The 14,580-nt window shown below is 36.6% G+C and overlaps 2 protein-coding genes across 10 annotated transcripts; both read right to left on the bottom strand.

Moving 5' to 3' along the window:
- Positions 1-1,012: 1,012 nt before the first annotated feature.
- On the bottom strand, positions 1,013-3,087 carry LOC140006399 (transcription termination factor MTERF4, chloroplastic-like). Its single transcript, XM_072048221.1, has one exon. It carries the CDS (start codon positions 2,627-2,629, stop codon positions 1,070-1,072), a length of 1,560 nt encoding a protein of 519 aa, XP_071904322.1. The 5' UTR covers positions 2,630-3,087; the 3' UTR covers positions 1,013-1,069.
- A 949-nt stretch (positions 3,088-4,036) lies between these two features.
- On the bottom strand, positions 4,037-14,317 carry LOC113688520 (OVARIAN TUMOR DOMAIN-containing deubiquitinating enzyme 11). Of its 9 annotated transcripts, none has more exons than XM_072048214.1 (12): positions 14,039-14,317; positions 13,744-13,819; positions 13,355-13,612; positions 10,416-10,489; positions 9,617-9,671; positions 9,405-9,479; positions 7,592-7,665; positions 7,460-7,508; positions 5,495-5,579; positions 5,119-5,199; positions 4,610-4,666; positions 4,037-4,504 (listed from the first exon to the last, which is right to left on the bottom strand). In XM_072048214.1, the coding sequence occupies exons 3-12, from the start codon at positions 13,577-13,579 to the stop codon at positions 4,461-4,463; spliced, it is 819 nt and encodes a 272-aa protein (XP_071904315.1). In that variant the 5' UTR covers positions 13,580-13,612; positions 13,744-13,819; positions 14,039-14,317; the 3' UTR covers positions 4,037-4,460. The 9 variants fall into 9 exon arrangements, with proteins under 9 accessions (XP_071904315.1, XP_071904316.1, XP_071904314.1 ...); XM_072048215.1 differs by having other exon boundaries at positions 13,355-13,607; XM_072048213.1 differs by having other exon boundaries at positions 13,744-13,808.
- Between the last annotated feature and the right edge of the window lie 263 nt (positions 14,318-14,580).

The raw sequence follows: 14,580 nt of genomic DNA, 5'->3' as shown, positions 1-14,580 counted from the left end.
AGACTTTTTCACTAGGACTCTATGTGCTGCACTTTAATAATGATGAAACCAGACAGAAAAATATTTAGGATATTAATTTGCCAAAATTCTAAAAGAATGAACTAACTGTTACTGCTTGCCTCAGAAGTCGGAGAAACAAGTGCTTATTTGTTATAGAAGCCACTATTACACATGATTTTGTTGGCAAAGAAAAGAGAACCCCCATCTACTATGAATGTAATTTCACATGTATCAAACAACAAAGTGTCCAATGTTATCACCATAAGGCAGAACGATCATAAGGATTCATTGATCAGGAAATCAAACTAGCTGCTGATACTTATTCTTGCTTACCTCCATAATATCAGAAATGAGATAAGTGATCCCCAAAACTTTCATTCAATCACCTTCAAGGTTTACTAAGAAAGAATGTTTCTTCAGTAAGTAGAAATTCGATTGGTTACTGCAAGCTTAATGTCCTTCAAATAAAAATCCATATGCTCATTGTCCTTAAGCATATGAAACATTTTTGATCAGGTTACTTGCAATTTTATCCACCATCCAAGCGGAGCTCTACTCTCAAACATGCTGCATCTTGAAACTTAAAGAGTATCTTAGTCAACAATTTAAGAGACAATCAATAGAAAACCAACAGCTAATACAAACAGACTTCAAAAACTTTTCATCTGTATGAAAACTATTTTAAGGCTAAGACAAGCTACTTGGATTATTCATTTGAGGAGTACTCAGTTTCGGTAGAGGATGTGTAAATGGCACAGAAAGAAGATAAAGCAGAGAAGAACAGGAAGTGCTAAGAAAAGGATTTCAGTGAATCAAGTATGTAAGCAGAATGGGTTCAACAATACACATGGCCAACTTATGAATGCTAATCACAGAATAATGTATAAGACAAAACCATCTGAAGTTTGGCTTCAAAGCATTCTGCAGTAATAAACAGAAACAAGCATCAAAAAAAGAAAGAAAGTGATAACGAACAGAAAAAAAGCATAAAAAAGAAATGAAACAAAAGACATGAGAATGAATCCTTTAGTAATATTATAGATGAGATAATATAGATCAAAAAAAAAAACTACAAAGAGACAGTGCGTCTATAAAGTATTTCGTCATCACTCTCATCCTCCTCTTCTGATACAATCTCATTTCCTGGTAACTCCAACTTCCCACCCATAAAAAATGACGGACCAGCACTCTCTGCCTCAATGTAATGCCCATGGAGTCGCTCTTCAAATCTTTGGTCACTACAGTTGAGAAACCAAGCCAAAGAACAGCTTATCCCCTTGCTTTGCAACCTCTGAAACCTGGGTTTGATCCTTGATTCTAAGCTATAAGTAAAATATTCTGGAAATTCAACGAGCTCTTTTAGTGGTCTGCCCATTTCACTCTTAAAAAAGTAATAGCTGTTTTTCATGAGCCCAACTTGTAAAGCAACTAGCTGAGGAAACTTGACAATCATCTTTGCTACATCTTCTGCTGGAACTGCGCGTCCAAGAAGAAACTCCACAGGTTTCATTATCACATGCTGGTTAAGACTCACAATCTGTGGCATTTTCTCGATAACACGAGCGAAACCATCAGGATCAACCTTAAGCTTTAGGTTGAAGAAATACTGCTGGGAAGACAATTTAGCCTTCAGAGGTAATCCAAGAATTTGGGGGTATTGCGCAATGACTGAAGCAATTGCTTCCTGTCTAATTCCGAAACTAATCAAACACTCCACATTTGGTTTCACAGTATCCTCAAGGTCATATCCAAGTAAATATGCTCTCTTTTCAAACATCCTAGCCAGAATCTTCTTCTGCAACCCCAGAGAAACCAAGTAATCCACAAGTGGCTTAATCATCGTCCCAACTCTCATCCCCAAAACGTAGGGATATTGAGTGACCATGGGACCAATATCCCTTGGATGAACCCCAATACTAACTAAATAAGCCACTGAAGTACTCATAGTCCCCTCAAGCTTGAATCCCAGTAACTCGGGATACTTCATCAAGACATAACCGATGTCCTGCTTCTCAACATCAAGCCCCCTCAGAAACTTGATGACCGGAACAAGCTCGACTACAACACTAGCGTGAAGGCATTGCGGATAATTCTTAACAAACTCACCAAGTTTAGGCCTTTGGATCCCAATTTTTTCTAAATACCCCAAGACAGGAATGATGTTTTTCCTCACGCTACAACCTAGCATCAAGGGGTATTCGTTAATATCGTCAATGGTGAGTCCCAGCTTCTGCAAGAACTCCACACGCTCGCGCATGACTTCAACGGTAGATGGCAATTCTAGATCCTCCAACTCTTCAGGGATTATGCCTATACCCTTGAGGTAGTCACAAATTATAACACGCGAGACGAGTTTCTCTTTGCGCCCCTGTATCACGCCCCAGGAAACAGAGGGCATTTGATATTCGGGGAATTTGGCAGTAGATTTGGTTGAAAAGGGCCTAATAAATTGAACCCTATTATTGTTCAAGTAACTGGTAGATGGCGTTAGAGGATGAGGGTTTTGGGAGGGTTTACGAAGGAATGATTCTGAAGCAAACGGACTGTTCTTTGGGAGGTCAAGAAAAAATGAAGTTACAGGTCGTTTTCTTCTCAAGACTGAGGCCATCTTTGCAACGACGTCAAGCATCAGAGATCAGGAAAGATGGACAAATGAGTTGTAAATGTGCATTTTTGCAGAAAGATCAATGATAGCCATGCTTACACCAAGCGAAAGAAAGATTACGGGACTGGGATTGCAGTGATGAATTGGGACTGGGAGAAACTACTTGGTGCAATGGCAGAGCAGAGAGAGTGAACCGTGAAACGAAGAGAGTCATAGAAGACAGCCACAGCCAAACTGCCAAAGCCCACCGCCCTGCCCGGCTCCGGTTTTTCAGTTCTTTTGGTTAGTACAACTAAATTCGTAATCGGTGCTCCGTCAGAACTCAGAAGAGAAAGTGATGCCTTCGTAGTTTGTAGGAAGTGGGCCTTTTGCTGCTTAGCCCTAACTGGGGCCGCGAACGGGTCAAGCAGAGCTCTCGAGCGGTTCGAGTTCTGTCCGATCAACAACATCGAAATCAAGATCAAGTCGATTTCGAAATAAAAAATATTAAATTTATTAACTTCAGAGTCGATTCGAACTCGATGATATATATATATATATATGTATATATTTATATTAATAATAAAAATACATATATTTTTTAAATATTTTATTATTTATTAAAAAATTATTATTTTATTAAAAATAAAATAATAATAAATTTTTTTTTTAAACTCGAGCTCTATCTCGAATTTAACTCCAATTTGAGTGGAGTTCAAGGTCGAGATTGACATTTTGAACTCATTGAGTTTCGTAAAATTATGTTGAAACTCAATTTGATTAGATCGAAATTCGATTCAACTCAACTCGTTTGTATCCCTAATCCTAACTCTAACCGAGACAAAAGCATACCATTTTGACTTGGAATAGAGAGCTACTACTTTCTATTGTACCAACGAAATATATTCCATTGAAAAGTAGAAATCAACGAAAGAAAAAGTAATAGAACTTAAATACTCTTGAGTAGGGCTGCAAACGAGCCGAATCGAATCGAGCTTTGAGCTAATCGAGCCGAGTCTCGACTAAATTTTACCAAGCTCGAGCTCGAGCTCGAGCTCGACGAGCCGGCAAATTTCGAGCTCGAGCTCGACTCGAATCAAGTCGAGTCGAGCTCGAGCTCGGGCTCGAAAAAAAATAAAAAATAAATATTTTATTTTAAAAAAAATAAATAAAATAATATTTTTTTCTTAATAAATAATAAAATATTAAGGACATATACGTAATTTTACTATGAAAATAAAAAATAAAAATATATATGTATAATATACTTGAGCGACCGACGGCGAAGTAATACCATGAGAGAAGGGCCGATTCGTTTGCAAAAGCCCTACTCTTGAGCGACCGACGGCGAAGTAATACCATGAGAGAAGGGGGAGTGAAATAGAACATGAAACCGTAAGCTCCCAGGTACTACCATGAGCTGGCGACTGGAGTCGGGAAAGAACTACAACAGGTCAAAGGCTGTCATGATACCCAAATTTATTTAGTTGCTACAGTATCAATGACAAGGAAAACAGCCAAAAAGTACAAGAGAACTGGAGTTTTACTCTCAACCAAAACATGTCCACGTAAGTTGTGTACACCATAATATTTACAGCATGGTTCCTGGACATCTTTTACCAGCCATTACGTCTGGTGACACCATTCATTTTTGTTACTACACTTGCAGAAACTCTCAAGAAATGTTACCACAAGATAAACACTTGCAACTGTTACAAGTATATTTATCTACAGGATCTCGGTAAACCAGTTGCACAATGAATGAATTCAAGCATTTCAGGAGGCAGGAAAGGAGATTAAAAGATGTCCACATGACCAAGGCACTTTATTCAGATGTACAGCATAGAGAGTTAACTGTTAAGCTTCCACCTTGACTCTAGAAGAGCCAAAACCTCTTCTTTGGTACTCTAGTAGGAACCTCTGTTAAGCATGCAGGAAAAGATGCATGTGTTAGTTATTTCACCCGTGTATGTAATCCTGATTTAAGAACTCAGGGACAAAAATAATAAGAAAAAACACCATCACCTCCAGTTTCATACAAGGAATTATAGTGCACTTCACTCCAAAAGCTCAGCCATATCTCTGAAAGTACAAAAGACAAGCATCTCTAAGGAATTCCAAACGAAAATTTTAGTAATCAAACATAAGTACTTAATTCATGCAAAAAATGACATAATTCAAATATGTAGGTGGTTATATGAGTGAATTTCATTTTCTGTCTACCCTCTTCTGTCCCTTGGATCTTCAATGCATACGATAAAGCTTAAGAATTAAGTTCAGCACAAAGATCAGTTTGGAAAAATCAATCATCCGGCTGCAAGGTGAGAAATTTGAAGAACAACTTAACCATAAAAGCAAAAAAGATAAACAGTTGGATTATCATCAAGCTTTGAGACATTGAAAGTTTGAAGTTCAGAGTTACTATTAGCCATATGAAAAGATATACTGACTTCAAGAGAAAAAGACATAAAAATTATAGAACCAACAAAGAAGTCTATCAATCTCTCAGCAAAAAAATCGTGTAATTCAACTACCTTCAACAGCTGTGGTGAAACCTTTTTTCAGTTTTACATTCAAGAGTGCTTCAATGAGTCCGTTATCCCCAAATTCATCACCTGCTTAAACAGTCTCACAAGTGTCCCAAATAATTATTATCTTTACTCTTCCCCACAACCAAATAAACAGGTATTGCAGGTGTCAGCCAACTAATATTTGGTGTAGTGCTTTTACAATATCTCTAGTTCAATTATTGCTGCCCTAAAATATCTATAGAATATCTGGTAGGTTGAGTCATTCTATAGTCATTAATAGAAGACTGTCAACAACCAAAAGCTTTTACATAATCTAAGCATCATTAATGATACATAAGGAAAGCAAGTGTAGATTGGATAAAGGAAACTAAGGATGTACCTCTCGAAGGATTTTTGTCCTTTGGGAGGATCTCAATGTAACAGGTATCACGAAATGAGGTGACTAAACATATTTTAGCTCCAAACTGCAAGCACATTTAGAAGTCAAGAGTTAAATCTGCAAAAAGCAACTGCAGAACAAATTGTGAAGAAATTAAACACAATTTTCCCCAAAGGCATGTAGGATATGAAGCAAAATTCAGATTTGCTGGATCTGATACTTCTTCAATGTAAAATTTTAACATCTCTTGCAAATTCATGACTCCCTGAAAGACTAAATACAGGACACGGATTAATTTCTGTATGAACTGTCATGAGTGCTCCTAGTTCTAGTAAGTTCCTTAAAAAAGTTGCCATTTGCAAAGCAGAGAAAATTTTGGACAAAATACTGAAGTTGCAAACAAGAACAAAGTTCTTCGTAACTCACTACCTTCAAGTTGAGGATTGACATGTTATGCGAAAACTATTATGTATTAATAGATCATGCCCTTGAACACATAAACTATAAAGGCTTCTTAGAGTAACTTCAATAAAACAAAAATAATTAGATTGACCAGTCAGCTTAACTCTTTCTGCCCAAAGCAGAGAAGAGGTCAATTAATTGTTCAACCTAGCTCTGTTATCAATTTATTATTCACATAAGGTTCAGGGAGCATTTGAAGAGAAGACATGGCATGAAGAGTATCAAAGAGCACTCCAAAGGTGAAAAGTCCAGTCAAAAGTTAAAACCACTCTGCTTTCTCTTGTATACTTCCTGGGAATAGAAGAAGTAGCCATTTGTTTCGGTGCTCATAGGAACTTTGGCTAGGATTAGGACATGGGCTAAAATCTTGTTGTATGGCATTCCTTATGCATTCCCTTAAGCTGCAGCAACCCTTATTGTGGTGGCTTTTGAATAATTTATGTACATGGACTTGTTCCAAAGGAGAAACAGACTAAGCAAAACTTTGTTTTACCAAGACATGCAACAGTATCTCTTATAATCTGTGTCAAATTTACTTATGAATAATACTTATATTCAATCAAATAGGACTTTACTTAAAGGTCAAGCCAATCAACAATTTGATAAGTTACCAGATAATAATCGTATTCATGGGAATCAGTGATACAGTCGGGATCATCCTAACTGGGATGCTTTTTGTTCTTTTGTTTCAAATATGAAAAGTAAGTCCTACTGATGAAGTTTACTACAAGTAATTAAGGGGCACATGCCCTAAACAAGCTACAAAGAATACAGAAAGAACAAAATACGAAAGGTGAGATAAAATATCCTCCACTATCTCGGTGGAAAAACAGACAAACTGGACAAAACATCCTTATGCTATAGTTGATTTTGCAAAGAACAGTTTCAGCAGAACATGGTTTCTGTTTGGGATATGTTTTTACTCCTAGCAAGTTATAGTTAGCACTATATGCTAGTCAGTTTTTATATACTTGACCAAACCAAGTTTCTTGTTAAGACGTTGTATCAACCATGGCTAATTGACAGAACTTGTTCATCAGCTTCTTTATATTCCAACTAAGAGCAAGATTTCTGCCATATAAAGAATGTTTTCACCCCTACACACCATATAAGAAGGAAAACATCACATTTTGGCAAGATTATGCCAAAGATTTATCACTAAATTGAAATGCCAAGGTCTAAAGTTGCTAAGCAATCCATTGAAACCTAAATGCACTTTGGAACTCTGCAAAAAGTCAAATTTCCTGGTCTATGGTGTGAACTGGAAAAAATAACCAACATCAGTCAAAAGCAGAAGTTGGAGAAATCAATACTACATCTTCATCAGTTATCTCTTGTTTGTAAAATTTGCAACAAAACATCCTAAAATCTATTTATATGAGTAAATACAAAAAGGACAGAGAGAATTTAAGGGGAAGCAAAAAGAAAGGCTGAAGATTTCGAAAAATGAAGAAAGAAGGCAAATAAATGGAAAGAAAAAACAAGACATGAGATCAATCTTACTCTATCTGCAGCTGCTTGTAACGTGACATGATCTCCCCACTCTCCCAACCTAAAAAGAAACACAACTTAATGAGATAATGCAGATAACTAGGACGTTAAAGCAAACTAATGCTTAACAACCAGATATCTTACTTTTTCATCTTCTTGAGATAATCTTGATACCTCATGGGCACATAACCTTCATATAACCTTTTGAAACGTTTGAGCTGAAAAATAGACCAACAAACAAGTATGAGATCATTTCAAAAGTTAATGAGAAAAGAAAATTCTAATTGTCCTTTTAAGATAAGCAATATCTTGCAATATATGTTTTCTTGCAGCAGAGAAGGTGGTGGCACATGCAGCAACAAACAGCTGAGCTACTGACATACTTTAGTGGCTTTTCAAGGCTTATGGTAGATTCTGTAAGGGCAGAAACTAAGGTTGGGAACAAAGATATCACTTGTGAAAGGCATCAATACTCATGGCAGAAGAGCATCACATAACCCCAAGAGGCATTAAAATGTGTAGGAATTTTATCAATCGCAAAATTATCTAATTATAGGAAGATAAAGATATCACTGAGTAAACTGCCAAACAGCAAAATACTGAATTTCCGTAGGTTCAATGAAGCAGCCGATACAAGCTCACTCACCTAATCATAAACCCTCTTCCTAGTCATGGATGAAGTACAAACTCAAGAAAATTCTAACAAATAACCATTTGTTCAGGGATCTTTGGTGTACAATAAGGAATTTTTCATTCTTGTCCATCCAGTTCTTAGATCACTGTTAAAAGACTTTCCAACAACATATGACCATCATTTTAAACTTGTACTTTCGATAGAATACCAGATACGACCTTTACATTAGGTCATAAAACGCAGGCAAGTGTGTGCTATATTTCTTTGGAAAATTGTAGATTTGAGTGTCAAGCATTGCTAGTGCTTCAAAGTAGCATTCCCCCATGAAGAATGATTCACTTCCTAATGTTGTTTATTCCAGAAACAGAATTGCATCCTACAGCCAACTATAGAACTGTAAGACCATTATTCCTAGGTATCCAAGTAGATTCCGCAGACTACATATAATCCATCATATAAAACAAGATCCATGTTAAAAATTTTCTTCATCAGAAATGACCCTCAACTTTGAATAAAAGTAACTCATCTGTTAGAGAACCATATGAAGCACTATAAACCTAGTCAATGCAAAGGTTCAAATCTATATCTGTTACAAGACAGGGACCTATGATACATTCCAATGAAAAGAACACTACATGATTTTCGATTAAAGAACGGTTTAAGCATCATACCTTCAGTAAACAAGGGTATTCTAATAATTGAAACATCAACAGAATTCATTTGATGCATTCCCCTATGGCATTACTAAATAAAAACAACCTATTTAGTAGTAATACCTATTGTAAATCTACTGAAGAATGCCAATTTTCAATGTTCAATAGACAAAAAAAAAACCATTAATGCATGTTAATACAGATCTTTATGAGCAACTTGATTGTAATTTCTTTTGCATGGTAAGATATTGTATTCTGCCTCCATGTGTACGTTGTACACTTCCATAACAATGTGCCAAGAAATCATACTCGTTTTTTTTGTTTATTGCTTTTACGAACATTTGAGTTTGTTTATACAATATCATGTTGGAACATATCGCTGATTTCCAAGTGGTAGGTATTGCAAAGATATTTCTATCAAACTTTTGTCCAGGTTCAAGATTTCATCAAGATTACCTAAGATAAAATAGAAGGTGTTAAAATTAGACTAGAACAATCGGAATGGTTACTAAAATATTAAAAGTTCAATTTAGGCCAATGGACTAAATTGTCTATGCAAAAGGTCACTCAACCAATCACATCATTGAACAATAACACAAGAAAGGTGTCTGAGCACTAACTATATTGAGTAAAGAAGAAGAAAATCCTATTGGTAGTCACTAAACAATACCTGCTTGACAACCTGCTTCCTGACATGTTTATGATAATCTGGGTTACGAAATAACTGATCTGCAAGAGCTCGAAACTGTCCAAAAAAGTTCGAGGCAAAAATTTTAAATCTCAAAAAGAAAAGCAAATGCAGCCATAATCATATTATATTTCGAACACTCATGAGAACCCCAAGCGTCACCATCAATAGCCTGTCATGTAAAAGGGACTAACCTGGCAATTTCCATCACCCTCAATTTGCAATTCAGCTAGACCATATGTTGATAACCTGAATAGTAGATAAACCCATTGTGGGGTACATTTTATAAAATGCATAATTCAAACTTAATGTGGGAAAAAACAGCCAGAAAGAATTCTTTGACTACGCTCTTAAACTGATTCTGCATATTTCCATAGGAGGGTATAAATTTTTGCTTCTTAAATTAATATACCACATTCAAGGAATCACTGGACGGACCTTGAATAATGTTAAGATGATAGTGGAGACAGAAAAAATTTTGTGCAGTTAAGAAGGCATGGCAACAAATTAGTATTTGGAATGGCGAACTGTGCTCCTAAGGAACACTGAACCACTGTCCATTTGAAGAACAAAGAAAAACTCATAAACATGAACAAACTTGTAAATGACATGTGACTTGACTAGGTGCACAAGAAATGATTTCTAAAATCACGTCCTCAGAGTACACTGAAAGGCTATCCATTTAATAGAGTACACTGAAAGGCTATCCAGTTAATTTCTTCATGCTAAGCTATTATTGTGACACTTAGTTCATTCAATGATCCTAACAAGGAAGAAATTGATTCATGAAGTACATATAACAACAAAATTCTAAATCACATGTCCATAGAGTATCACGCAAGGCAATACTATCTGCAGAGCTATCATCAGCAGATGGCTTCAGGAAAAACTGATGAATAACTTGTATAAACACTGCACAAATGAAAACTGACTCTAAAATTAGCATTATTTGCACCAGGTATTTTATAAGAAAATCTAGTGACAAAAAATAACCTTTCAGAAAGCCTCTCATGATCAAATGTTGCATCATTTGCATCAGGTATTTCATTGTTAACCCGGGGTGTGTGCTGCCAATACAATGAATCTGTAAGTATGCAAGTACAATATTTAAAAAGGTCATTTTGGTGCCAATATAATATTCTTTCAAACAGACAATAAAAGAAAATTATAGTGTATGCAGTGAAAGGGATGACAAGAAGCCAAGAATATAATGTCAGTTCCATCTAAACAGCAGCAATATCGTGCAAATAGGACAAGGGTTGAAAGGTAAATTCAAAAGAGTCCTCGAATCTATTGAAGATGACTTTTAACTGATTGCATTTTCATTCTGGAATCAAAGATCATTTACTTGTACCCTACCTTTCTATACTCCTTTAACTTTAGAGCCACACTTTAATGTCAAACAATATACTATATTATTTTAATAGCTCATTATACTTTCTTCTAATACTTCTAGCCTTAACTTTGACACTAATCTTATCACTTGTACAATTTGATGCTTCAGTCTTCCTTATCATTTAGGTCATTTCCCTCTTCAATTTTCTCATTGAGGTGCTACATTACCGTAGGGCAGCCTTTCTCATTTTAATTTCCCCTGTTTTACCACAATTAAATCTCTCTCTATTTCTAAACTATACAGGACACTCCGAGTGCTTACCTCTCATCTATGTCTACTCAACAATTGTATTCCAAGTGCTTCTCTCCCAAAATATATTTTGGAACTAAGTTCTAACTTGGCTCCACAACCAGAAAAATACCGTCTGTAAATGCTGCAGTCAAGTAAAAATCTTCGGAGTTTCTTACTTCCCAATTACATACTTCACAGATCCCTTTAGAATTACATGCTAATGATGGAAACAATCTAAAGATACATATACACCATGAGCATATTGGCTTCTGCTCTTGCTCTTATTCCTTTCATTTTTCTTTTCTATTTTTTAACCAAAAATCAGTTTGCAATTATAAAAACCTTGAGAAAGAAACCTTTGTCAGTCAATCAACAGGGAATCATAATAAAAAATAAAATAAATTCTGTCCATTGAAGCAGCAAAGGTGAAAAGCCGGTGTCAGGTTGATGGTAGCATAACACCATGTGAGGCAAATAATCTCAAGTAGAGGCCATCACCTAAAAGGATGCAAACTTTGTCCTTCAAATCCAACTTATACTTCTACGGTTTTACATGTATCTTTAAAGAATCACTAAAACATTTTACACTTTACGGACAAGATCACCAGTTGCTCTCAAGTTCAACATTTATGAACCAACCTAACTGCAAAACCAGGAACATTACTGTGCTCTAGCTCTTTCCTTAGAGGTTCACACGGCTATCACTTTCAGCTTTAACTTCAAAGAAACAAGCTTTCTTTTACCATAGGGTGACCCTGCTAGTGATAATTCTAGTTGGATTTTTTAAGTTGCTTCAGGAGTCTCATTGAATGACCTTGCACAAGATTGTCTTGATTAATAGGAACAATTACTTGGCTGGAATTTGAAATCTTGTTATCAGTGGAAGTACTGGAAACTTCTCCAGGAGTTCTCCTGAAGACCATAAGATTCAAAAACTATTAGCATGCCTTTTCTGATGAAACAATATACTGTTACTTCTCAAAAGATTCAGAAAGCTAACAAAACCATTTATCCGCACTAGTCAAGGACATATGAAGAGAGAGAGAGAGAAAACGCTTGGAAACTAACAAGTTTCATATAACCATGGTAGGAAAAGATGCAAATGGACTGTGGCAGTCAACTAATTGTCTCCAAGAAGGTTTAGCATTACAAATACCTTATTGCATGTCTCGAACACAAAAATAATGCAAAACAGTTTATTAACTCGTGATGTCTGTCTGAGGACTTAGATGCGTATCACAGAATGCCAGATTGTGAAAAAGGTCTGAAGCAAAGCCACAAAGTATAGCTTCTTAAAATCTATGCAACAGACAAGCCCTGAAAATGCAAGAAATCAGGCAACAACAACTTCTACTATTTGTAACCTCAGTGATCAGATAAAAGAATACCAAAACTTCAAACACATGGAAAATTACATCATCAACAACCCATCTACTGCTATTAACCGCCTACTACTTCCAAGTTTCTGGACATACACTTCAAACATTCAGTTATCTATCAATATGATATCAGAACACTGACTTAAAAGTCGCAATATTTTGTTAATCAAACAGATGCATCATGCATCTGTATGTATCCTACTTCATGAAAAATTAACTATGTCAGCTTGCTGATATCACTTCATGTGTATAGATGACCTTCCTACAGCACAAGCCAAAAAAAACCAAAAATGAAACCTATAAGTTTGAAACATTTTAAGAACGTATCCAATATGCTTGATGATATGGCCTGGGAAGAATAAGGAACAGCATCTCAGTCCACGTCCTGAAAAAAGAAGTGATGTAGGCATGACACAAGCAGCAGCTATCTTAAATCTGCATCTGCCAATCCTAGTAATGATTCATAACATCATAGAGAGAGAGAGAGAGAGAGGGAGAGGGGGGGGCTCTGTGTGTCCGTTGTGTGAGGAAAATTTGGAAATCTTGAGAGACTGTTCATGTGATCTGGCATCAAGTTTTTTGGAGAATATGAGGAAGACCACAAGAAATGGTATACCACTGGAAGAAGTAATGAACCCAAAAGGAAAGTATTTTGATCTTGCTTCAGAAATTAGCAAGTTGCAGCAAAATGAATGAAGACATAACTTTTTGTGCTAAAATTGATCAGTCAGATGGCTTATTGACAGGCAGCCAACCAGATGATGTCAACATGCCCAAAAACCATAGCATGATAATCCACCAAGTAGTGAAGTACCGGTTGCTCGAGTTATTAAAAGAGTAAGGCATAAGAACAAGCACAAAGAACACAGAAATCAATTCAATTTCATGAAAGCAAGAAGAAGAAAAAGGGGGTTTCAGTATCATACAGGGATTGAATCCAAATGGGAAAGCCTCCTGCCAAGCCTATGCTGCTGCCCATAAGTATTATTAATGTCGGCTGAATTTCCGTCTTCTGCTAAGGCTGCAGCGATTGCAGGGTCATCTTCTGTACTATCATCGCCGGAACTGTACAAACTGGAGCTGGTTGAGAGAGAGCTGGTGGCGCTTGCCCTACCAGCAATTCCATACTTTTCTCCACCACTCGTTTCCATGTCCCAACTTACAATTTCTTGATTAACTCTGGACTAAAAGATACAACTATTAAAACAAGTACTAGTTGATCACCCCCAAAGAGAGAGAGAGAAAGAGAGAGAGATCAATTTCAACATAAATTAGCAAAAAAAAGGGAAAAATTAAATAAAAAGAAAAATCAAACCTTCTAGAAAGACGATTAACCAAGACAAGAAAAGAATCAATCCGGAAATCCACGATTGTAATCAACTGGGGATTGACTAAATTAGAAAAGATACATGCGGCATAAATAAAACAATCCAGCTAAGATTTTGCAACAACACAACACAACAGACTAAATCAGCAATGGGCAAGAAGAAAAGAACAAGCTTGAGAAAAGAAGCTAGCAGTATCAAGTGTAAACTAAAGGGTGAGGGGTGGGTCTGCTGATGCTTAGAAATGCGAGGAGGGCATGCGACATTGAACAACATAATACTTACATTACGTTGAGAATTCTATGGTGGGCCGAACAGGGATGGTCTCAGGCGCCAGATAGACTACCAGATAACACCACAATCGTCCAAGAAGTACAGCAACCAATACAAAGAGGTGAGGATTGAAGAAGCCAGTAGTAATAGGTTGTTGGGGGAACTGGAGAGGCTAACGCTGCTGCCAATCCAATCAGAAATTACGCAGTTTAGAAGTCATAGCCTAATAGGTAGCTGCGGGGAAGGGAAGTGGGAAGGCTTCAACTGCAAGACCGTCATCAGGCCTTATACTTCCACGCACACCATTTCGAAACGCTCAAAGTCTAACCAAACACGCAACCAGCAGAGGCTGTTGCCCCCCTAGCTTTTGAAAAATTGCATTTGGGTTAGTATGATTTTATAAAAGTTTACTTTAACTCCTTCTTTCGCACAACCAAAACTTTTTGTTACATCCTCCCCCCACCCCCGACAGAAAAAAGACAAACTTTTCTCCACTTTAAGTACAATTTTACTCCATCAACTTCCTCTGAGACCAAGTAACATTATGCAGATTA

Source organism: Coffea arabica, chromosome 5e, assembly GCF_036785885.1.
Source record: "Coffea arabica cultivar ET-39 chromosome 5e, Coffea Arabica ET-39 HiFi, whole genome shotgun sequence".
Lineage (NCBI taxonomy): Eukaryota > Viridiplantae > Streptophyta > Magnoliopsida > Gentianales > Rubiaceae > Coffea > Coffea arabica.
This window is presented reverse-complemented; position numbering and strand designations above follow the sequence as displayed.

Bases quoted from the DNA above. Each gene is read 5' to 3' on its own strand.
- LOC140006399 (XM_072048221.1), bottom strand. From the start codon at position 2,629: ATGCTTGACGTCGTTGCAAAGATGGCCTCAGTCTTGAGAAGAAAACGA.
- LOC113688520 (XM_072048214.1), bottom strand. From the start codon at position 13,579: ATGGAAACGAGTGGTGGAGAAAAGTATGGAATTGCTGGTAGGGCAAGC. The intron at 9,480-9,616 runs GTTAGTCCCTTT...TTTTTTGGACAG, and splicing joins AGGGTGATGGAAATTGCCAG to TTTCGAGCTCTTGCAGATCA. The intron at 5,580-7,459 runs GTAAGATTGATC...ATGTGCTTGCAG, and splicing joins TACAAGCAGCTGCAGATAGA to TTTGGAGCTAAAATATGTTT.